This window comes from Oreochromis aureus, linkage group 9, assembly GCF_013358895.1.
Source record: "Oreochromis aureus strain Israel breed Guangdong linkage group 9, ZZ_aureus, whole genome shotgun sequence".
NCBI lineage: Eukaryota > Metazoa > Chordata > Actinopteri > Cichliformes > Cichlidae > Oreochromis > Oreochromis aureus.
The window spans coordinates 9,241,684-9,265,548 of NC_052950.1; the positions used below are offsets into that span (position 1 = coordinate 9,241,684).

Genomic DNA, 23,865 nt, shown 5'->3' on the forward strand with positions numbered 1-23,865 from the left:
AAAAGGAAATCACACGTTTTATTGGAAAGTGTCAAGAGAGCACATACCCGTCACAATAAAGTATGCAAAGTAGATCACATAATGAAGTTTGAGGTGAATATGATTCGCTACAGTGAAGCGAAGCCCATCCACTCTCTTTTTTTTTTTTTACCCCTACAGCCTGGCACGCAATAATTTAATGTATCAATCCAAAATCATATTTCCTCCAGGTTGAAATTCATAAGCGGGGCACGAATCGGGCCGTGCCGTTCTACCTGCAGATTAAAATGACATTGATACCGGTGGGCGCCAAATTGAGTTCCCTGAATGAAACAGGAATAAAAATCCTATCTTTGCTGCGCTCGGGAACACAATTAGTTCTTTAACAAGCATTTGGAAAAGTGCACTGATGCTTGGATGGATAAGGCCCATGCACCGGGTTTTTTCTCCTCAATGCAATGTAAGGCATTTCAATAAGATTATTACACTTTCAGGTTCATGCTACTTCAAAATGCATCCCGTTTGTGTTGTGGGTAGAAACAGCAGTGAAGTCTGAAGCCAGCTTTTTCAGTAAGTTACCTTTATACACTGAGCTACAGCTACAGCAGTCACACAGGTACACAGAGTCATTTGTATGGGTTTTACAGCACTGAAGTCGATTAAACGTGTGAGAAACTACAGCGTGACTTCATGTTTAAAATATTGCACAAGTGTAACAATTGGAGCTTCCTGGAATCCAGTTAAGCCTATTTCTAGACAAGTCAGAACTCAAACTGAGATTCAGTGTGTATTTCAAGTTCTAGTCACTGATTTCAAAATGGAAGAAAACAAGAAAGAAAGACCCGGGCTTCACTCCGAGCACCAGAAACATCGAGTCAAGCTGGGTTATTGCTTCTGTTTTTGGATAAAGAGCGCTCCTTGCAGAGAGTAAAAGCGCCGTCAGCGACAAAGATGCAGGAAGTTATAGAAGACTGAGGGCTCAACACAAACTGCGAGAGCATGTTGACAGGAGCGCTACTGAAGCACAGAAATGACCTGACAAGTTCACTTAAGGATCACACAGTACAGCAACGCAGGGCTCAGGAGCTGGCAGCAAGCTAAAGAGGACGAGTCTATACTGAGCTTATGGACACACAGACCAGCAGCACGTAGGGAATACTGGATTATGATAATGCACAACACATTCCCGTTCACAGAGAGTCATTATTGCTATGCTCTTGACACTTTACATCCTCACAGAAAAGGCAGAATAAAGCAACATGTTTAAAAAAAATAAAAATCCACTGTAAACACAGAACAAGGCAGAGTTACAGTTTCAACTATTTCTGGAAATATGGAGGCTGGCTGTGAAACTGAAAGCATCAAAGGTAACAGGCAAGGGAGCGAATCTCAATCTGTCAAAAGCTTCCCACAACGGCTCAGACGCCGTTTGAAGCGCTCGCCGACTGGCCCGGCAGCCCGCTCGCTGCACAGGTGATATGGCGGAGATTTGTGATATGTTTCTGCGATAAGAAATCTTCCAAATATTTGACCAAAAGGATAAAATAAAATAAAAGAATCACAGAACTGTCTCTGCCAAACTGTAAGACACATTAGCTAACAACAACCTGCAACACAGGTCACTTAAAACAGGCCACAATATATTATTTACACATCGTATTCTACAAATTCTATTCTCTTGTGACTTTACAAGTAACATTTGCAAACTGGGTTTATCTACATGCAAGAGCGACCATTCAGCAGTAACTAAACAACAGCAGCCCCGCGGCACACGGGTCAGAAATATATAGAGGAGGCTGGGGGCGGACAGATCAGACGAGCCTTGTCACAATTCACGATCCATGCTAAATAAGTGAAGGGTCAGACGCAGAAGGTCGGCTGTGTGGCCTCGTACACGCGTGCTCAGATGACCTGAAAAGGCTTTCATGTGAGAGTAATTGAGGAGCAATTATTGTCTGAACTTGTAGCTCACTGTTGGAAAGCTGTGAAGCACATGACAACCAAACTGCTCGACAGAGGAAACACGCGTGTGCGAGGCCACAGGTTACAGTGCAGACGTGTGCTGCGCCGTCTGTACACGGAGGGACTCTGATCACTTCTCCTGCAGCAGGGCGGGGATGTTGATGTTCCAGCCGATAGCTTGGCGGTCGAAGCCGCACGTGAACAGGTTGCATGACTGGTTTTCTTCATTCCACGTCGTGCAACACACCATTCGCCTGTGACCCTGCATGCACACACACACACAGGTTTTAGTTTATGGTAACTGATGCAGAGCTAACAACCGCCTCCCAGTCAGGGTTATTCTGCTCTTACCATTCTGTTGCTGCGTGGAAGTCTGGCCAGCCTCACCCCACTCATGTCAAACAGGCGTACTTGTCGATTGTCGTGTGGCAGAGCAATGATCTTCTGGTTGGCAGACACGCTGATCCTGAAAGATCAGATGTAGTCGCACTTTAAACTGGAGCCAGAGTTTATCTGCTGACCTGAGTTCTCCTGATTGACTGGACCGACTCTATGTCAGTGATTTACTGAAAGAATAGAATTTAAATCTAGCGACGTCTGAAGCACATTTTCACTTTCTGTTTGAACAAACAGCACAACGATGACATAAACCACTTACAATCTTCTCTGGTAAATGGTGGTGTGGTGCACTTTAAAGGGAGGACTGCACTAACAGTACATACAATGCTTAACAAGTTTATTAGACCAGTGTTTCCCAACCACTGTCCCGCGGCACATAGGTGTGCCGTGGAATATTATCTGGTTCCACCTGATTAGTACTCTAAGCCATTGGCGTGAGTAACATGCAGAACAATTACATTTTCTTCCACTAGAGGGCAGAACAACTACCTGCTCTAATTAAATGGGATGCCAACTGCCAGTAAAACAGAATTAGATGAAGAAAAAAAATTACATAATAGTCATGCTGTGAGACGGCACAGCGCGTAATAGCAATAGATAGTTATTTGAAAAGATAAAGTAGTCAGTCTGACCTGGGTCCTGGAGAAAATTGCGACCCAGATGAAGGCCCTAGCATGAGCAGCGGTCAGAAGAAAGCAAAAAAGGTACACTGGGGACAAACCGAGCCAATTCCACTATATTTGGTGCGTAGGGAAAAATGATGAATATGCTTTTTGTGGTATTTGTGTTATGTGGTGTGCCGTGTGATTTTTCTAATGTGAAATATGTGCCGTAGCTCCAAAAGGTTGGGAAACACTGTTTTAGATCACCAGTCACTAACAGAAAAAACAAGTATTTTAAAAAAAATCTGTTTCAAATCAAAAAATTCTACTCTTATTTATTATACAAATGACAAAGTGAATTTAAACCCAAATTTAAGCCGGCATGCTGGACTCCTCCGAGAAGTCCGAAATTAATCAAGTGTAACATTCATCCATCTATCCATCCTGCTGCTTATCCAGGTTCAGGTCACGGGGGCAGCGGTCTAAGCAGAGAAGTTCAGAATTCCCTCACCCTGGCCATCTCTTCCAGCTCAGACGAGAGGCCTCCTAACAGCAGGACATGCACTAAACACCTTGCCAAGGATGCATTTAGGAACCATACTGCTTAAACCACCTCAACTGGCTCTATTCGATGTGGAGGAGCAGCACCTCTACCCTAAGTCCTTCTCAAATGACCGAGCTCCTCCACCTATCTGTAAGGGAGAGCCCAGCAACCCTTTGAATCAAACTAATTTCCACCACTTGCATCTGCCCCTCATTCAAGAACATTCAATAGCTAAAACTATTTTTTCTATTCAGGAATGGAAGTGAATAACTGTAATTTGACATTTAATCAAAAATAACAGTGTGCTATATTATTTTTTCAGCTTTTTAAAAAAAATTCCAGTGAATTTCAAATTTCATGGATAACAACAGTAATTACATTTTAGCATTAAAAATATCATTTTGACTAAAGAGCTTGAGCATACTGGCAATTACCAGTATTGGTAGTTACCATCACTTCTAATTTAGAGCAGCGGTTGCATAAACAGTACATCAGGTGGTTTTCTAATACATTTGTTAAGCATAAAGTATAAGGAACAGTATAATACACAAAACAAATGTGATGCCCAGAATGCTGACTTTAACTACATCAGCCTAATTTAATTACTTGTAAACTTTTCATTCAATTTATACTTTATATTGAATAAATAAACCTCAGAGCAATCTATGACTTTAAATTAATTTATAGTGTTGACAATCAGTGACAGAGTGCTCAACCAGCCAACATATCAATTTAACACCATAGTTTGTAACGTGCAGCACCGAGTGCTACAGTTTCTCTCCTCCTTTCACCTACCTGTTCACAGCTGAGTCAGTGCGGATGGTTGCTATAGGTGACCTCATGTTCTTCAGATCCCACACCTTGACAGTACGGTCATCACTTCCTGAAACCACATTGTCACCTACTGTGAACACCGCAGATGTCACCGTGCTGCAAGACAAACACACACAACAGCGTTACACACTTGTTACGCACGAAAACGTGTATGCAGCAAACGGAGGTGGTAATGAGCTGCTGTATGGTTTTCTATTTCAGAGATCATAGTTACAAATCTCTACCAGTCACGGAAAGAAGAAAGTTTTCTGAGTGACAAGTTATTAGTCACCCCCTGCCACAGGGCAGTGCTATTATTGTTAATGCATAAAAGATGACACGATCCGCACACATGCGTCACGGCGATATGCAAAGACACTTGGAGCCACAGAGGGTGTGTCAGGTACAACACTGTAAAGCTGACACTGTGTGCTTCTTCATTTATAATGCGACTCTGCATTGTTAAAACCTTACAACGTGTCATTTTGCCACTTGAAGTTGGCAGGATCTCACTCGTGCACAGAGGACATCACAGAGATGCGGCAGTCGGGACAAAGTGAAGAGTTAAATAATGACTTGAAAGCATTCACACCACCAAACGTGTTTGAGCCATCAGGATGCTGTGAACGATGATTTCCTCTCTATGCACTGGCATTTAGTCACGTTTTCTTTCTTTCGGTTTACGATTAAATATAATGAACCACATGCTCCGAAGTTTGGGAACATTATACATACAGTTAAGCCCATAATTATTCATACCCCTGCCAAATTTTGACTTAAAGTTACTTTTATTCAACTAGCAAGTTATTTTGTGACTGGAAATGACACAGGCGTCTCCCAAAAGATAATAAGATGATGTACAAGACGCATCATTGTGGAAAAAAAAATATTTCACAGCTTTTATTTACATTTGAGCAAAAAGTATCATGTCCAGAATTATTCATACCCTTCACAAACTGTCACAGTCTCTGGGAAAATCCAAAGTTCCATACCATTCCAAATAGTCAAAGCTGTTCTAAAGCATCCTAATTACCCTGATTAATTGGGAATAGCTGTTTTAATCAACTCAACAGGTGAAAACAGCAGCTCTCTGCAGGTGCTCTGTGGACATTCATGGCTAAGACAAAGGAACTCAGTGAGGACCTGCGGCTGCGCATTGTGGCTGCTCACAAGTGAGGAAAGGGCTACAAGGCCATATCCAAATGTTTTCAAGTTCCAGTGGCTACAGTGCAAAGTATTATTAAAAATACAAGATGTTCCGCACTGTGGAAAATCTCAGAGGACGTTGTCGGAAGCCAAAAGTGAAACCTGTGCTGGCCAGGAGGATAGTGAGAGAGGTGAAAAAGAATCCAAGGATCACCACCAAGGCCATTCTGGTGAATCTGGGCTCTGCTGGTGGCAATGTCTCAAGGCAGACAGTCCATCGGACACTGTTGGGTTCCACGGATGCAGACCAAGGAAAACGCCACTTCTCCAGGCACTTCTAAGGCATGCAAAAGCTCATTTGGCCTTTGCAAATGCTCATCTGGACAAAGAAGAAGGTTTCTGGTCTTCAGTGTTATGGTCAGATGAAACAAAAATTTAATTGTTTGGTCACAATGATGTTGCCTTCATTTGGCGTAAAAAGAGGAGAAGCCTTCAACCCACAGAACACCATCCCCACTGTCAAACATGGTGGTGGGAACCTAATGCTTTGGGGGTGTTTTTCAGCCAATGGACCAGGGAACCTAATCACAGTAAACAGCACCATGAAAAAAGAGCAATACATGAAGATTCTCAACAACAACATCAGGCAGTCTGCAGAAAAACTTGGCCTTGGGAACCAGTGGACATTTCAGCACGACAATGACCCAAAACATACAGCAAACGTGGTGAAGAAATGGTTAGCAGACAACAACATTAACGTTTTGCAGTGGCCTAGCCAGAGTCCTGACTTGAATCCAATTGAGAATCTGTGGAGGGAGCTAAAGATCAGGGTGATGGCAAGAAGACCCTCCAACCTGAAAGATTTGGAGCTCATTGCTAAAGATGAATGGGCAAAAATGCCTGTGGAGACATGCAAAAAGCTGGTCTGCAATTATAGGAAGCGTTTGATTGCTGTAATAGCCAATAAAGGCTTTTCTATTGATTATTGAGAAGGGTATGAATAATTCTGGACATGATACTTTTTGCTAAAATATAAATAAAACCTGAGAAATATTTTTTTCCACAATGATGCCTCTTTTACATCATCTTATTATCTTTTGGGAGACACCTGTGTCATTTCTGGTCAAAAAAGAACTTGCTGGTTGAACAAAAGTAACTTTAAGTCAAAATTTGTCAGGGGTATGAATAATTATGGGCTTAACTGTACATGTGTAATCCATAGTTGCTCCTGATGCATTCATCAGAGCATGAACATTAGACAGAAAGCACTTAGAACAAAGTGCTTGTATGAATGTAAAGCTCTTTGAGTACTCAAGTCGAGTACACAAGCACTATATAAGAACCAGTCCGTTTACCGTGTCCTCTCTGAGCCTTTTGAGGTAACCTCAAGTACCCCATTACTTGCAGCACTTTTGATATATGCTTGGGCACCCCTAAACTACATACAAGTGTTTTATTGTTAGGCTTTTTTTTATTAGTCTCAGAGCCAATACAACGGAGCCACACCAATACAGTATATATATAGATCCGCGATAACTCACTAACATTTGATACCAGTGTTAACTTTATAGTGGAAATCTCCATGTGTTCACAAACTTAAATGTTCTTTTGTCATATTGTTAACAAAAACAAATATGTGTGCTCAAATTCAGGCAGTACTTTATTTGGTTGATCCTGTTGACAGGAATGTTGGGCACACTGGAGGCAGTAGTGCATACACCCATCCCCTCCTCCGCCACCCCTATATTCAGCCAGGCATGATTCCTCTTTCCCCATGGTAGGACTAAGGTCAGGCCTAGCCATACATGTAACAGATCTTTAATATTTTGAATCTATTTAATATGACGATACATCAGTTCTCTTTTGTTCCTACTCATTCATGGAGGTAAGTAAAACCAAAAACCTGAATAGGATTTCTCATTCTTCATTAAGGTTAGTGTTGCCTTTACACACACACACACACACACACACACACACACACACACACACACACACACACACACACACACACACACACACACACACACACACACACACACACACACACACACACACACACACACACACACACACACACACAATCTTGGGTTCTACATCCCATCTTTTTAGCTAAAACTGGCTTCCTGCTTAATTCAAATCGACATGGCATTAAGGGCTAATTAGCGGACTAAACTTTGTGCTATTAGGGAGGCTGCGGCTCAAAGAAACTGCTCTATCGTTACAGGCACCTTCTGACATTGCAGGGTACAGCCCACCTGGGAATACACGAAGAGCAGGGAGAGATAGCGAAGAGGAAAGATAGGAGGTGTGTTCGGTGGGAGGTGTGAGGGGAGTGTAATCAGACGAGATAATTGATTAAAAGGTTGATTAAGGTTAAAGGGTTTTTAGAATGGGTGTGAGGAAGGAGGGAGTGTTCAGTAGTACTTAATGCTTTGCAGAGTCTCTGACAGCCAAGGTCGAGACTCTTTGTGAGACTTAGGGTGCTGGAGAAGAAGCGAGAGATGGGGTCCGTTCATGCACACAAATACTGACGTTGCCACGGTTCAGTAGGATTTACACCAGCGCTGAGTGTGCGAGTACAGGCTGCAGTATTCTCCTGAACAATAGGTGTCGTGACTCCGATAAAACCTCGACTGAGTTTTAACTCACCAAGAGGCCTTTGAACAGATGTGAAGGAAATGAGCACAATGCAAAACTTCCAACTTTTGACCAACTCTGATGGTCTGAAACTCAAACTTGTTCTCACAAAGAAAGCAGATCATTTCAATTCAGTTCAATTTTATTTCTACAGCAACAAATCACAACAACAGTCACTTCAAGGTGCTTTACATTATAAGGTAAAGACCCTACAATACATCGTTTTATCTCGCTGTCACTCACTCATGATGTGTGAAAGAGTGAATCTCGAGAAGGCAGAAAGCTACAATCTGCCCGTGCACAGCCACATAAACACACACTCGGGGCTGTGCTTTTTCAAAAGAGAAACTTTATGACAGCCTCATGTGATACATTTAAGGGACATCACAGCCCAGGACACACCTGTAGCTTTAGCATCTACAAAGAAAGCCATTTGGACAGTTATAGCTAGTCTTCACCGTGAAGCTTCAGTCCAATCTTCAAATGAAAATACTTTCCCAAAATATGTTTTTGGGACATTTTTAACAGCACTCTGAATGCCTTTGCGTTGCTGCGTTCAATTTTTCTGTGCATTATAAATGCAAATATCACATGAAAGCAGTGTGTAAAATGATCTAACCAGACTTATTGCAACAGTTTGTAAGACTCCTTTCAGTTGTTGATATTGACCCCAAACTGCATGTTAATTTTTCTTACATAAAACTGTTAAGTGGACTGGAGCTTTTTGTTCTGGCACTGAGGCTTTGAGCTAAATGACTGCATTTAAATGTATGGAAATCTCAAAGAACCTTAACATGTACTCACTGTTGAGTGGGTGAGAGCATAAGCCTAAAATGTTAATGAAAATATTCAGGTAGAGACGACTAAGAGGTTTAAGAGCACTCTGTTATTTTGCCATGCTGCAGATCTGACAGTCGCTGAGAACCCGGTAAGTGCTGTTGTATTCCTCCAGAGACAGGATGTCACATCTGCATGCAGACACACACACACACACACACACATACGTACAGAGTTGCATTTCTCCAAAACTGCAATCAGATGTCACCGAAAGCTGTCGACGGCAGCAGAGACAAACGTGACATGGCAGTCCGTCTGTAGAGCAAGTCCACTGTCATTTCTCGTTTGCTCTCGGTCGTTTTGTTAGCTCACGCGCAGTTGTCATTACACTGCAATTACGGCGGGGGTGGCGGGACAGAGGGGGCGCGCGGCACTTTTAGCTGCCAAGGTTCGCTGTCAGGGAGCGTTAGCTGTAATTGCCAGTGAAGACGGTGAAAACGAGAGGCTGTCTCCCCTCTAGCTCTCAACCTCGTCTGCCTATTAAACCATTCACACTCTACTCTCTCTGATGTTTCCACAGGAGGGACGGGGAGATTATGCCATTTATGCCACACCATTATGTCATATTGGAGATCCTGGGAAATTAGAAGGAGGAATGGCAACCTGTTAGTGCTCTAAGGCACTGTTAAAACAAGGATACCTCACAAGTAGTAAAGTGGGGAAACTGTAAAAACACACACAGAGTCAATGAGCTTCTTTCCAGTCTCCTGTCCATTATACTCTACTACTCGCCCAAACATACAGCAAAAGGAATGAGTTGATAAACAGAGTACGCCTGTCTCAACTCCTCTTCTGCTTACTACTCTTCCAAACCATTAAAGCGAGTATTTATGAGTCTTTAGCATATTTGTTGGACCAAACTCACCAAGATATCAACACTGAGATCTAATCAGATTCTGTGTCTTATTATGTTTACAGACACTTCGCAGCAGTGTCACCATGTTCTTTAATAAAGTAAATAACAAGACTAAATATATTTAATAATTACTGAGCGAAAGGCAGAGAATGGATTTGCAAGCCATTAACAAACTAAATCAATTAATTCATCTTTGAAGTCATTTTTAGCAAAGTCTGCATTGTGTTACTTGTTTATATCTTAGCTAAATGAGTATTGTTGGGTTTTCAACTCACTGATGCACACCTCATGAGTGAAAACATGACATCTGTGTTCTTCTGAGATGGGCATTGTCCTCCATTTACACATATTTACAATACTAGACTATCAATCAGTAACTTGAAAAACAGCTCAGCTGCATTCTTATTTACACTGAGTGTGTCAAGTGGCAGAAATACTATTACAGACTAGGCTTTTTGCAGTCTTGTAATGAGCCTGCAGAAGTTTGGGGAATCATTACATCTGCCTGAAGGTCTACTTGTTGCTTTAAATGCAGCGCCACAAAGAAAGTGGCCATTTGTGAAGGAAATAAGGATGGAGGGAAGGAAAGGAGGGGAGGAGGGCTGTTGTTAACTGTGAAACACTGGTGCTTAATCTCATTACAGCAATTGTCTATGGGAGAGAATTAGAGTGGGATCTGCGGGAATTATACATGTTGGGGTCGTACATAATGAGCTCTGCCATAATCCCCCCACTTGCAATCAAAGGCTGCCAGCCAGCCGGCACACGCATGTAGGCACACACACACACACACACACACACACACACTTACACTTCTTGCGCCTTTTAAAGAGCACTGCCATTGAAAGCCACAGACAAGCCTGACAGTCATCGTTTTGAAATGAGCGGCTGCAATTGAGTGTTAACAGCGAGCGAAGTGCCAAATTACACAGAGTGGGGGGATTAACGCAGAAACGGACAGATAAATGAACGGGAGAGGGAGGGAGAACGAGAGGTACGAAGAGCAGAGAGAGGAGAAAGAGAAGCAAACTGTTGAAGTGAGGAGAAGTGCTCCGTAATGAATGAGAGGCAAGTGGAGGATTTGGCTTAGAGCAACAGGGTCTGTAAATTAATGTAAAAGGAAAAAGAAAATGTTGGAGGGATTTATGGAGAGGTGAGATGCTACAGCACCACCCTGTGGGCAAATTATAAACTGCACCCACATTTAAGTATCTGTCAAGGAACCAGGAAGGAGGAGCGTGTGTGAGAGAGAAAGACTCACTCGGTGTGTCCCTGGAAGACGTTGACAGAGTGGATGGATGGGTCTCTGAAGTCCCACAGTCTGAAGGTGGTGTCTCTGGATGAAGTGACCACCAGCCGCTGGGTTGGGTGGGTACAGCAGTGAGTCAGCTCCTGGTCATGGCCTGAACACACACACACAGCACATTGTGTTGCATAAAATCACACCTTTTTAAGTAATCTCAACATAAAAAAACAACAAAAACAACAGCATGTGATTTTTACACTTCAGATTTTCTTTGGATTAAACCAGTGTAGGTGGAGCGTGGACAAGAAGGTGAAAAAATATGAGGCTGAATGTGATTTCATGGAAAAGAAGAAAGCTTGTAGGTGCTATTGCTCTGACCTTTTTAGTAAAATTCAACCTGGATCGTTTAGTATTAATAATGACTTTTAAAAGTTGTAAGTTGGCAGCTTTTGAAAAGAGTTTGAGAAACACTGAAAGAAGCAAGCTGGCTCCACAAACTACATAGATTTTATACCTGACATCAAACATCAGCATGGAGGAGAGGAAAGCACTCACATCGTTTAGTAATGACAACATTATCACCTGTCCAACAGACAAGGGTAGGTGCACGGTTTTGCTAAACCAGAAAGACTATCATGAGAAACTTTTGTCCCTGCTCAATGACAAAATTACTTATGAGCCCCTGAAACGAGACCCAGGAAATGGCTACAGGAAGAGGGTGATAGATTGTCTGAAGCAGTTAGAAGAAGACAATCCTATTGACCGGACCTCATACCACAGGCTGTACCCAGGGGAGTCTACACCAAGTCTGTATGGTTTACTGAAGATAAATGTATGATTTCTGTATGATCATCTTTGATATGTCAACACACTTTGTTGAGAAGGTGTGTTTGCGCTTGGAACTGTGTCTTAATTACAAGGTTCAGTACTACAGGCAGAAACACAGGTGTGCCATGGGTTCCCCAGTTTCACACGGTGTGGACAACGTATACATGGAAGAAGTGGAAAAGGATGTATAGGTCACTGATCACATTAACTCATTACTCCAACACATCAAATTCACCAGGGAGGATATGAAAAGTGGTAGGTTAGCTTTCTTAGACTGTGAGATTTCCATCAGCAATTGGGGACAGTTAACAGTTGATGTGTACCGTAAACCTACACATACGGATCAGTATTTAAGGTTTGACTCTCATCATCCACTGGAGCACAAACAGGGTGTCATCAGGACGCTACACGACAGATTGAACACCATCCCCACAGACACAGTGGCCAGGGAAGCTCCAGCTGATCCAGGAGAAAAGGACAACTGCTGCCTGAGCAAGAACCTGTAGTGATCCCGTATGTGTCAGGAGTATCAGAACAGCTGAGACACATTTTCTCTAAACGCCGTATCTCTGTGGCTTTCAAACCCCAAAACACGCAGCACCAAAAACAGGTCAACCCCAAGGATCGGGCCCTGACACAAACAGAGTAACATAGTCTACACTGTTAAGTGCCAGGAGGATTGCCATAATTTATACATCGGGGAAACCAAACAACCCCTGGCTAAGCAGATGGCACAACGCAGAAAAGCGAACTCATCAGGCCAGGACTCTGCAGTCTATTTACACCTACAGGCCAGTGGACACACTTTCAGTGATGAAGATGTACACATCCTGACTGACCTCACAGCCCATAGTTCAACAGTGGTGCTAGTTTCAGTCATTATGCAAATGTACTGTTTATAAGGTTGGGGAAACCTGCAGTCAGCTGAGACTGAAGAAGTCACTTCGATGAGTGACGAAACGTTGTTCCCACTGAAAACGCTACATCCAGATGAAGAGAATCAACCTTTTGGGATTTCCTTATCTGGATGACTGAGCATGCATCAAGATAAAATGTCTATAGTTTCATATTTGACCTTTAAAAGCGCTATATAAACACAGGCCATTTACCATTTAAACAATAACGGTCTGCTTAAACTGTATTAATTCCTCCTTAGAGTGTCATACAAAGTACACTAATGAGCAAGAAAAATAACAAAAACACTGACTTCTGTTTACGACTCCTCTGCCATTACATACCAGTGAGCGTGTGAACCAGTTCAGAAGTCTCAACTTCGTACAGGTTGGCAGCACGATCCCAGGAAGCTGTCACCACTTGTCGGCCTCCCACTAACCAATCAGCTGCTATTACGACGCCCTGGTGGCTCTTGAGTGTTGCAGTAGCAACCCGGACCGTGGGCACTTCACAAGGGCCCTCGCCATCCACCTCGCCTTCCTCTCTGTCCGATGAATCCTGGTCTTCATCGCACGGAGCCTGTGGAAGTCGCAAAACAAAAGCTCAATCGAGCTCCTGTCTTCTTTTGGTTTGATTCATTTGAGAGTAAAGTGACCTATTGTAGAAACACTGGGAAGAGAACAAGTTCAAAGCTACTCACACTGACATCTGGTGGTGGCTGTGGGGCTGGAAGCTGCACCATGTACCGCCAGATGTGAGCCGTCTGGTCCCCAGAGGCTGTGGAAAGTACAAATCAACAAAGAGCACAGCTCATTCACATCTACACATAAGTGACTGCTGGAGGCAACAGATGCAGCAGAAAACGGTTGAAACGACGACAAGGAGAACAAACCTGTTGAAACAGATGCTATATTTAACGTAGTCGATTTGACAAGTCAAACATGCATTCAAATGCATACCTGTGAGTGCCATCTGCTCTGTGGGGTGGAATTTGATGGAGTTGACTGTGGCAAAGGGAACAATGAAGAGACGTCATCTAACAAGCCGTGTAAGCAAATGTTGACAGACTGTGTTACATCTAAGAATAAGCTTTGAAATGCTTCTGCGATGAGCCAGCCAGTGTTTATTAACAAGAGATGTTGCACGACAGGCTGTGCATCACACTATTGTTATTATAAGCACTCAGACAGGCTAATAAAACATTCTATTAGAAAAAATATAACCGCTTTAGGATAATTTTTTTGTATGGACTTTGAAAAGTGTGCATGTCTGTAAACAAATAAAGCTTTTGGTGGTGATTACCTGATCCGGCATGGCCAGCATACCTCAGCAGACATTTGCCAGTCTCTATACTCCACAGCAGCGCTGAGTGGTCTGTTAAGGGAGAGCAGGTATAAACAACACGCAGCCATTTCCATTTTTACAGTAACCAGCTAATGATTTCACGCTGTATGATCCTGCATTTACGTAATAGGCTGTATAGTCTGAGTGGATGTGGTAAGAAATTTCTGGATTGTTTAACAAGCTTCCTTAAAGATAAAACGAGGCCAACGAGTTGTTTCTGAAGGACTGGTTTGGATAAATATTGATACTAAAACACTACTTGCGCTGCATCAACAGATGTAATCAATCATCTTAAGTATGTTCTCATTTTCGGCTAATTGCACCGAGGCATCACAATTAATTTGACAAAGATATAATGAGGCAAATATTGCTTGCAGCACCTTTAGTCCTTGCTATTTATTCTTATTTAAAACTAGGGTGCCACATGCTGCCTGTGTGTACAACAAAGCTATCATGATTGATTTATATAGTCTGTGAATGGAGTTTTGTTTTTTTTTTACCTGCAGAGGCAGTGCCCAGCACCACTGGCTGAGTTCGGGTGACACTGAGGTCCCAGATCCCATCCCGATGGCCCACATACTCCTTGAGCAGCTGGCACAAAGCCCGGGAGCCGGTGGTGGCTTTGAAACTGGACACGATCTGAAGTGAGTATGACAGAGGGAAAAGTAAAATGGTTTAACAGCACTCAGTACCAGTTAAATTATCAAAAAATGAAAGTAACAGTAGGCTCGCAAGTATTACACTGATAACAAAATATAAGAATATATAGAGTTTAACTTGTAGTACTCCTGTCTTACTGCACAGCTTCATTTAGGTTCCATAAATGCTGATATAACTCCTAACACCTGGCTGCATACAGGTGTTGCCAGTTAACGGTTACTCGCTGTCAAACAGAGTAAAAGCTAATGTATTGCTCGCCAGATTAGATCAAGGGTGTGTATCACAAAACAAGGTCACCTGGAAAGGCGTCTTCTTAGGAAACAGGTTAAATCTCTTTGAGATTTCATTAAACCTAACTGTACAGCTAAATGGCTCCAAAACAATTTAACTTAAGGACATGGGAACAAAGCCAGCCTGACATTTCTCCCACATGATCATAATGACAGCAAAGGTTTTCATTAAAGAGATGCGCAATAAGAATAATGAGTCGTTTTTACTTTTGGTGATAATTATGTCAGAGATAACACATTTTTTTTCGTGTCCGGTTTTACTACAAACTGAAGTTCAATAACCAATTACAATGGAATATTAACTGTGCATGCTGTTTATTAATTCAGTTAATTACAAAAGCAACATTACAGCATTATCGCGTACCTGTTTTATTTTTCAGCCCAGACTATCTGTACTGGTCACCCTCTGCATTGGCGGCAGGTCGAGCTTTCCTTAACTTTTAACTGTTTTTAATGTTTATCTGTTTATAACCGCTCTGTGTGAAAATGCCAAACACATTCACAGGACTTCACTTTGTGGTAATTCTGTTTGTTTAAACACATTAGTTATATTATCGGGAAGTTATGTAAATATCTCTATACTGTGTTCCTCTATTTAGAGTTATGCATTTTCATAGATGAATGTCAGCTTATCAGAATAATTTAAACTGGCTTTGTGATACAGACCCCAAGTGTGTTTGTACACTGCAAAAAAGAGCTCTTCTTTTATGTTAACCACATTTGTAATTTCAGATTAGTGACATGCAGTATGGTGCAGAGTATCAAATTATTGAGAGGACAGATTGTGATTGTCCTTGTAAACGACCGGTGCAACCTCTAAAAATAACCAGCGGTCTGATTGCACATGGACCTGTCACTGCAGGCTACCAGATAAACAAACTAAAGTGCAGTTTCACTTGTCACAGAGCTGTCACGGCCAGTACATTACATGCTGCTGCAGACAGCTGACCACAGCAACAAGCTAACAACATTGCTAGACATTAGATGCAGCAGCAGCAAAGTATTTGGTTCACGAGTGCCAGACTGTGTTAATATAAACTCTTATTCTGTCCCGAGTGTTTATATTCACTTTGCACTCTGATGCAACCTTATTATACACCTCCTGTTGTTAGAGCAAAATAAGCAGACAAGATGAGCCCATTCCAGTCTATGTCAACCCCGTACAACACTGAAGCTATAGTTAGTGAGAATCACTAGTTTCAAGTCCCCTCCATTTTACAAAATTAGTTTTTGGTCATGTTTCTTAGCCAGCTGAGAGGTTAGTGGTATTGTACATAGCTGCTACTTCTGTCATGGGGTTAATTCAAGAAGCCTTTCCTTGATTCCCTCAATGCTCTTTTCACTGTGGCTATATTCAAGGTGTTTCTCTGCACTGAAAAAGCAGAACAGCATTTTACATAGAAGACAAAAGAGAAAAACGATTCTCCCACTACTGTAAATACAGCAATTAAAAAAGATAAATATTTTAGGTATTTTTCTATTTTACTAATTTTATCTGCACTCGTGATTTTTAGCTCACACCAGTTTCCTCTCCTCTGCTCTCACTGTGTGTGCATGAATGTGGAGAGGAGCAGAGCAAAGTAGGTAAAGTGAAGATAAAATATGGTTGCTTTTTCATTACAACAGATTTCGATCAGACAGAGGTCAGCCCTAAACATTTTAACCAGATGTTTAGATGCTGATTTTTCATCTGTAACCTGATGGCAAGAACAGATACAGGTTTTTACCAATTAGAGAGGAAACACTTCATCTAGCTTTAGAAGACAAAAGGCATCAATTTGTCAGATTAATGAAAATATCTGATGGGGGTTTTTTTTTCAAAATCCAAATTTTCTGAAATACTTTTACAAAAACTATCTGTTAATTTCAAAGGCAGAATAATAGTAATTGTTACTAACAACATCGGTATGGGAAAGACAACAAAAAGAAGCTGAAAGCACACCTGTCCAACATAAGTCAATTCGGGGGAACACTGATCAAAACAAACAAACAAACAACAACAACAACAACAACAACAACAAAAAACACTGATCACTGGTCAAGTTGTCAGTTAACTTTGGATAACATAAAATCTGAAAACAGGAAAAACAGCTAGCTGGCTCAGTCAAAAGGAAGCATAATCTGCTTCCTGGTACACAAAATCTTTTATATCAATTGTCTGAACTGTGCAAAAACTTAACTGTAAAAACAACAAAACTTTATGAAGGCAGGGATCATGTGCCAGACTAGTTTTTTAAGGCAACCAGCAGAAACTTGAAATTACTAGCACACAAGTTGCACAGAAATAATTAGATGTATTTTGTTACCTTTCGGGCAATACAATGTTGCTTCCTCATTACAAGTCTTTAGGCCTAGTCTTTGTGCTTAGTTAAGCTATCCAGCTACTAACGTCAGCTACCCCCAAAAATTGGGACTGATTTTGATCTTCTCATCTAGCAAGAAGGCAAATGTAGCCAACTGACACGCTGTTTGAAATAGCTGATGAAAAGTGATTCAAAGAATCGCCAAAGTAATGAAAGGTGATACAAAAAAGGATAAACAAATAAAATACAAAGTAACACTTTGTACATCTAACAAATGCAGCTTTGCCCAAATGACTTCAGTATGAGTGCAGAGCAGAGAAGGAGTCAAGTTCAGACTGCAGTTAAAGAGACATTCAAGCCACCACTGCCTCCCCCATGATGCTTAGTGGCAAACAGAGCATTCAGGAAGTTACCCATGAATCTCCGCCCCACAACTCCCATGTTGCCACACTGAAGTTGCGAGGTCCACCTATTTTGCCCTGGAAAGTGTACAAGCACTGTGTCAGAGAGTCAAGAGATTACAAAGGACAAAGTCATGGGAGATGACATTTTGTGGTAAATGCTGTAGTAAACATATGATTTCTTTTACCCCTGTGATTAAAATCCTCAATCATAACAGTGAATTATTTGTTTACCCACTTTTTAAAAACACATTATGATCTCCTCAGAGGAAGATTCTTCCTTCCTCTCACTCAGCATTACAGGGGCTTTCCACAGTCAGTTACTTCACACAGGCCTGAATCCCAAAAGCTCAAATATTTACACACATGACACGTCTTACGAGCTCTATTGAACAGGCTAACATGGCTTGTGCCAGGTACCTTGCTAGTAGAGGCTTTGTAGGTCGTCTTCAGCTTCTGTGACAGTTGACTGGTGCTGTGGCTGGCTGTGTGACAAAGACACAAAGAACAATGAATGAAATTCATTACCCAGTGACAGAATTCTTGCTTGCTTTTATTCATGCTGCAGTAACGGCCTCATAAAGTGTCAAAATTTTAAAATAGCACACACCTCGACAATACAAAGCCTTGTTGAGCGTTTCTAGTTATGAGTTGTTAATACTATCTGCACTGCTGCTAATGACTTTTGAACATTTATGCAGTGTAAATGTCCCTGTGTCCAGCAAGGACGGAGCTGTGAAAATACTCTCGAGAGCTCAGCTTCACAAAGTGCGATCACCAGTTAAACTGAGCTTATTTTAGAAATCCAGGCTGGCTTTAAGGATATTAGGTGTCATAATAGAGAGTTTACATAAGTCTGACCTATGTGAGTGTCTCACCCCAAGCAGTAATGAACATCAGTTTACAGAACGTGTCATTATTGTTTGTACAATTTTTATATGGCATCTTATAGTGATTCACAGATTTCAGTCATGTGACCAACTTGCTAACCTGGAGGGCAAACATTACTCCATCATGACAGTCGATAGTGGGCACTCAGTAGTACTGCAGGACTAAAGTGTTTGGGGGTATTTTTACCTTGCATTGCTGCCAGGTTGGAAGCTTACAGCTACATGTATTTTCATATGTATTCGAATCTCATGTCTTGTGGAAATTTACAGTGTCGTGTCAGAAAAGTTCCAGTAACCTTAATTTGTCACATTTGTCATACATCCAATTTAAGGTAAATTGTTCCAACAGTCTAACTGAGATGCCGCTGACAGTGACAGCTGGGTAGAAACAGGGACTGGCGCGTTTGGCCTGTAAGTCAGGGTTAGGAGAGGTGAGTTCACAAGGTGAAGCTTTAAATTAATGCTCAGATAGCACAGGAACTTTCTGCTATTTTCAGTAAGTTAAACTTAAAGACTTTCAAAGGGCCGCCATACTGTTTTTGCCCTCCAGGTGGGCATGTCCCTCGAGCTCTGATGTCAAATGGAAACTATGGATACTACAGTTAAAATCGAGGTAACTGTTGGCATTGAAAACACATTTACTAAAAACAGGGATACACAGCCAGGCTGAGGGTTACTGGAGAGTATTTTCACCTTATGGAGGCTGCTGGATGCCCAAACAGTAAAATCCAAGTAAACATTAGCTCCTAGAAAATGTTCACTCACCCTGTATCATCATACAAAGAAAAAACAGGTGGCTCATGCAAATGTGTAGCCATGTCATATAGCAGCCTGGTCAGCATATAGACACAACATAAATAAACACAGCTGGTACAAACGCCTGCCATGAAAAGGAATTTTAAAAAATGAAATGTTAAATTTACTTTTTAGGCTGTGCAGGTAGTGTCTGCCTGTCTGAGAGAGCTGATAAAACATCTCAAATTAAACTTTGTTGTACTAATATGCTTTCATTACCTTCAATCTCATTCTTATTCGTTACAGCATTTTTTTAAAGGTAGAAAATATCCGTGACTTTGAGTCCTTCACTATTTTATCTTGAATTTTGGTATAATCTATAATTTTTTGAACATTTAATTCCTTGTATCTTTGTACTTTTCTTCTTCTCGAATGCTATACTATATTTGAGTGATTTTGGAGCACATTTCCCTTCAATTTATGTTCCTGGACTCCTGGTAGTTTGGATCCAAAATGTTTTTTGCGATACTTTTTGAGAAATTCCATGACATGCATGTGATGCAGAACACGAAAAGCTGGCTAGAAACAGGGTGGGAATCTCACTGTCTGTAATATCTCTCAGATCTATGCAGGAGAAATCAGTTTACTGAAAAGTCCAACAGGTCTTTGTGGGTGTTATGGTGCCACTCAGCCGGCGCAATTCACCGCCTTTGTGATGCTGGCGACTTCTCTGTCTTTAGCCTGTGGCGATAACACTGTGTGGACTGTGATCAACAACTTCTTGGAGTTTTAATCAGCAGTTTAATCATTTACGAACGCCCTGAAAGTCACCATTTATCTATCTGCATCGTGACTAAACCACAGTAACTCAAAGAACAAACACAGTTTGGCTAAAAATAAAAACAACTGCTCATATGCGTACAGCTGTTTTACAACAGTCTGTCAAAAAGATGACACATAAGTAACATGTCAATTTAAATCTTTATGTTTAGGGAGATTACTTCAGCCACCATGAGATGAGATATCCACTTTAAACACAATCAATATTTTCCATTTCAATTTCCAAAGACTTCTATTAACTGTACTCAGTGTAAATTACAGACTTAGATAGATTGGGGTTGGAAATTACGGACCTTTTGTTTTCAAGGCTCCCTTGGTGGGGTCTCCTCCCTCAACAGCCTGTCCATCTCCAGTCAGCCGCTCATTCAGTGATTCAATTTCCCGACGTACTGCAACATAAGCACAGCGATGACGTGTCAGTAATTAAACACTGAAAACGTCCACTCAGTAAATGAACACTGAAGCGTACACTGTCAGTTACTCACATTCAAGGTTTTCTATGTAGAGATTCTCAAACTCCCGTTCAATCTGACCAAACAGGTCAAGAAGATTGCTCCGCAAAGCAAGAGGCAGCTTGGAGTCCTGGAGAGACAGACAGAAAACAGAACCAAACACACAGTAAGTTCATACACACGGCACGCTTCAAGGTCAGGAATGTAGAGCAGGAATTCACTACACATAATGTAGCATAATGCTATGCCAAAAATGCAGAACAGTTGTATAACAACAATGTTCTGTTATTACAGTCAGAAGTGAAGTTTGTGACTCTGAAAGGTAAAATGATTAACTGAACACACGTGTTTACACAATTTAATCGGGCAGCAGATGAACTCTGCCATAGTTTGAGCTACAAAGCTACAAGCTAAAAACAAATAACTACACAACAGGAGTGTCCAACCAGCCTCTACTAACTTACCTCCATGGTGCAGTCCTAGATGTACCCAGTTACCAGCTGACCACCAATCTCTACCAGACTAGCATGTGAAGACACATAAATGCTGCCATGAAAACACTAGATTCAGAAGGCTGCGTCTCACAGCTCCCCCTGAGAGCTGCTGCTCAGTCCTTCAGCCGTCCAAAAGACAACGATACCAAACACTTCACTTGTCACCCTTCAGCTGAGGCACGTGTTAAAAAAAACCAACCGCTTGGCACAATGACGCTAGCCACATGACCATTCTGTCATCACCACGTTCACACACTTTATCAAAAAAAAAGCCCAAACAAATAAATAAAGGTCATTTAAGAAGTAACGGGCAGGCCTTATGAATTTAAAGCTGCTTTAGTAGTGGCACTTAAACCTGCAGCTTACTCAGGCCAAAGCCGGCAGCGTTAAAAGTGAGGAAGAATATCTGTTCTGTGTAAAATATGGGTCCATAAAACTGTCTGTGTATGTGTAGCTAGTGCTGCAGGGAATAGAGGAGGTACATAAACAGCGCCAGCCAGTCTTGGCAATAAACAAAAAAGGACTGTTGAAAAGACTAATCAGACCTGAACAAGCGGCCCATATTAAAACTTGATGAGACAACAGGCGAGTGCAAGCTGAGCTCTAGTTTTAGTGGCTGACAAAGCGCAGAAAGTAAAAGGGAAAGGATTTCCATGGTCTCGCACACTGACAAATTCAACCATCTGATTTTTGAGAGCGACTGATAAGTAGGTCTTCCAACGTGTTTTTCATTTTAATCCCACACTCTGTCTATCATCTACCCTGATAAGAGAAACCTGACAATACAATGTAAAACACTCACAAACCATCTGTTCATCTTATCTGGGAGATGACTTTCAATAAGGTCGCTGTAAAGCCAACTCCCAAAAGTTAACAACCAGGATATTCTTGATCAAACAGAAACAGTTTTTATTATCTCAGCAGGGAAGAAGCAACTGGTCTGCACCAGGAAATGGCTGCTCGTGAACAGGTTCTCAGTCTTCCCTTTTCTGGAAGAAATAAATCAATTGTAGCCCTAATTTAGAGAACCGTGTTTGGAGAAAGTTAATAACCAACTTGATACCAGAGACACAGGCGAGCACTTTGTTTTAAAACAAAGAAATGAGTAACCAAAGTCTAAACCCACAGAGGACAGAGACAGCATTAACTCTTTGACTAAGAAATATCTGCCCAAAAGTAAGAAACTGCAGCCACTGTTTCACAAAGAGGGAGAAACTCACAAACACATGAAAGCATGGCGTTGTTGATGTTGCAATGTCAAGTACAAAATAAAAGAAATGCTGTTTAACCGGCTCGTACTGTACTCTTGCGAATGAAAGAACCAGCCTAGCACCAAAACAGCCTAACAATAAAAATGCTAATTATGCGAGAACAGCCTGCTCGGTGTTTTAAAGTGAAACTCTGTGTGTCTTGCCCGTAACATATGTTATTACGCTGTCTTCAAAGGTTCAAGTTAACATAGATTGCTTGTCTGCTGTTGTCGATTTGCTTGTGTGTAAATGAGAAAACCCATGGATCCATGACTTTGTGTATTTCCCCCTCACCTGTCCATCCAGCATGTCTCCTCTTTGGATGCCTCCCGGCCTCTCCTCTGTGCTGTTGGTGCGCCTGATAGACAAACTGTGAGCCTTGCGCTTCTGCTTGGGGTGACGGGCAGCTGAAGCAGAGCCACTGCTGCTTCCGCCCTCCACGGGCATCCCTCCTACCTCGTGGGTGGCCCTGCCCCCTGTTCACACCCTACCTGAGAAACAGGTAAACACTGGCTGGACTTTCTGGTTGGCTGGTTCAGGCTTTCAGTTATTGCCACCTGTCTGTCAGTGAAATGAAAGTAAAGTGCAGGTTTAGCCCCATTAAGGTAAAACAACCTAAATCCTAAATCAATTCAAAATCCCAACAATTTAACGATGTGTTCACGTTACTCTTTTACACAGGGAAATAATAAACACATTTATACATTTGTATAAATGTGTTTATGTGTCATTTGTACATTTATAGACCGTTTGTCCAATTAATAGAGTCCCGAGGTAAATGGTGTCGCCTGAATTTACAATAGACAGCCAGTAAAGCCTTAAAGACCCGTGATCATCTACTAAATCGTACATGTCTTTGCCAGCAGACATTATCACATTAATTACAGGATATTATTGAAGTTCTGCAGCGCTATATGGGGCTCTGTGTGTCCGCTACTTCCGTTATTATAGCGCAGTATGATAGTAAGCCAGAGGACAACGGGTAATAAATATAAGCCAAAAGAAATTTTATAGGCCAGACAATGATGTGTAATAAATATTAGCTCGCTTGTTAGTATATATTTGAGCGTGAAACTGATACTGGAAACGGTAAACGCGCCTGAACGCGTCAATTCATAAAACATTACGTCTATTAACTACCTTAAAAGGTAATTTGACATCATTTCGATATACAGGTACACGAAACAAGACAACACTCACCACTGTCATTGCCTGACTGAATTTATACACGCCAAGCAGCCCGAGAAATTACAAGAGCTAAACGCTAGCACGAGCTAACTGCCACATATCAGCTTCCTCGCGGCATCTTAGACCAAACAGCGCACAGCAGCTAAAGGACACGACGGGTTATATCATCCCTAACGTCACAAGAGCTCGTGTACAACGAGTTTGCAATTTTTACAAGGCTGTGACGCATGAGTTTGGAAAATGGGTGATAAATTGTAGTTTTATTACAAAAAGTA

The 23,865-nt window shown here is 41.6% G+C and overlaps 1 protein-coding gene across 4 annotated transcripts in view; it reads right to left on the reverse strand.

Moving 5' to 3' along the window:
• The window catches only part of LOC116311291 (WD repeat-containing protein 37-like), a 24,524-nt gene continuing 659 nt past the window's right edge, over window positions 1–23,865 (reverse strand). For 2 of the 4 annotated variants that reach the window (XM_031728359.2, XM_031728361.2), the window contains exons 2-14: window positions 22,697–22,963; window positions 20,692–20,788; window positions 20,500–20,595; window positions 18,162–18,226; window positions 14,588–14,726; window positions 14,046–14,117; window positions 13,703–13,747; window positions 13,444–13,520; window positions 13,088–13,322; window positions 11,037–11,178; window positions 4,282–4,416; window positions 2,293–2,407; window positions 1–2,203 (exon numbers count right to left, since the gene is read on the reverse strand). In XM_031728359.2, the coding sequence (XP_031584219.1) occupies window positions 2,072–2,203; window positions 2,293–2,407; window positions 4,282–4,416; window positions 11,037–11,178; window positions 13,088–13,322; window positions 13,444–13,520; window positions 13,703–13,747; window positions 14,046–14,117; window positions 14,588–14,726; window positions 18,162–18,226; window positions 20,500–20,595; window positions 20,692–20,788; window positions 22,697–22,849 (1,503 nt within the window). In that variant the 5' untranslated portion in view covers window positions 22,850–22,963 and the 3' untranslated portion in view covers window positions 1–2,071. Of the gene's footprint in view, window positions 2,204–2,292; window positions 2,408–4,281; window positions 4,417–11,036; window positions 11,179–13,087; window positions 13,323–13,443; window positions 13,521–13,702; window positions 13,748–14,045; window positions 14,118–14,587; window positions 14,727–18,161; window positions 18,227–20,499; window positions 20,596–20,691; window positions 20,789–21,122; window positions 21,280–22,696; window positions 22,964–23,602; window positions 23,813–23,865 lie in introns of those variants that run through there. The other 2 variants (XM_031728358.2, XM_031728362.2) reach the window with 2 other exon arrangements.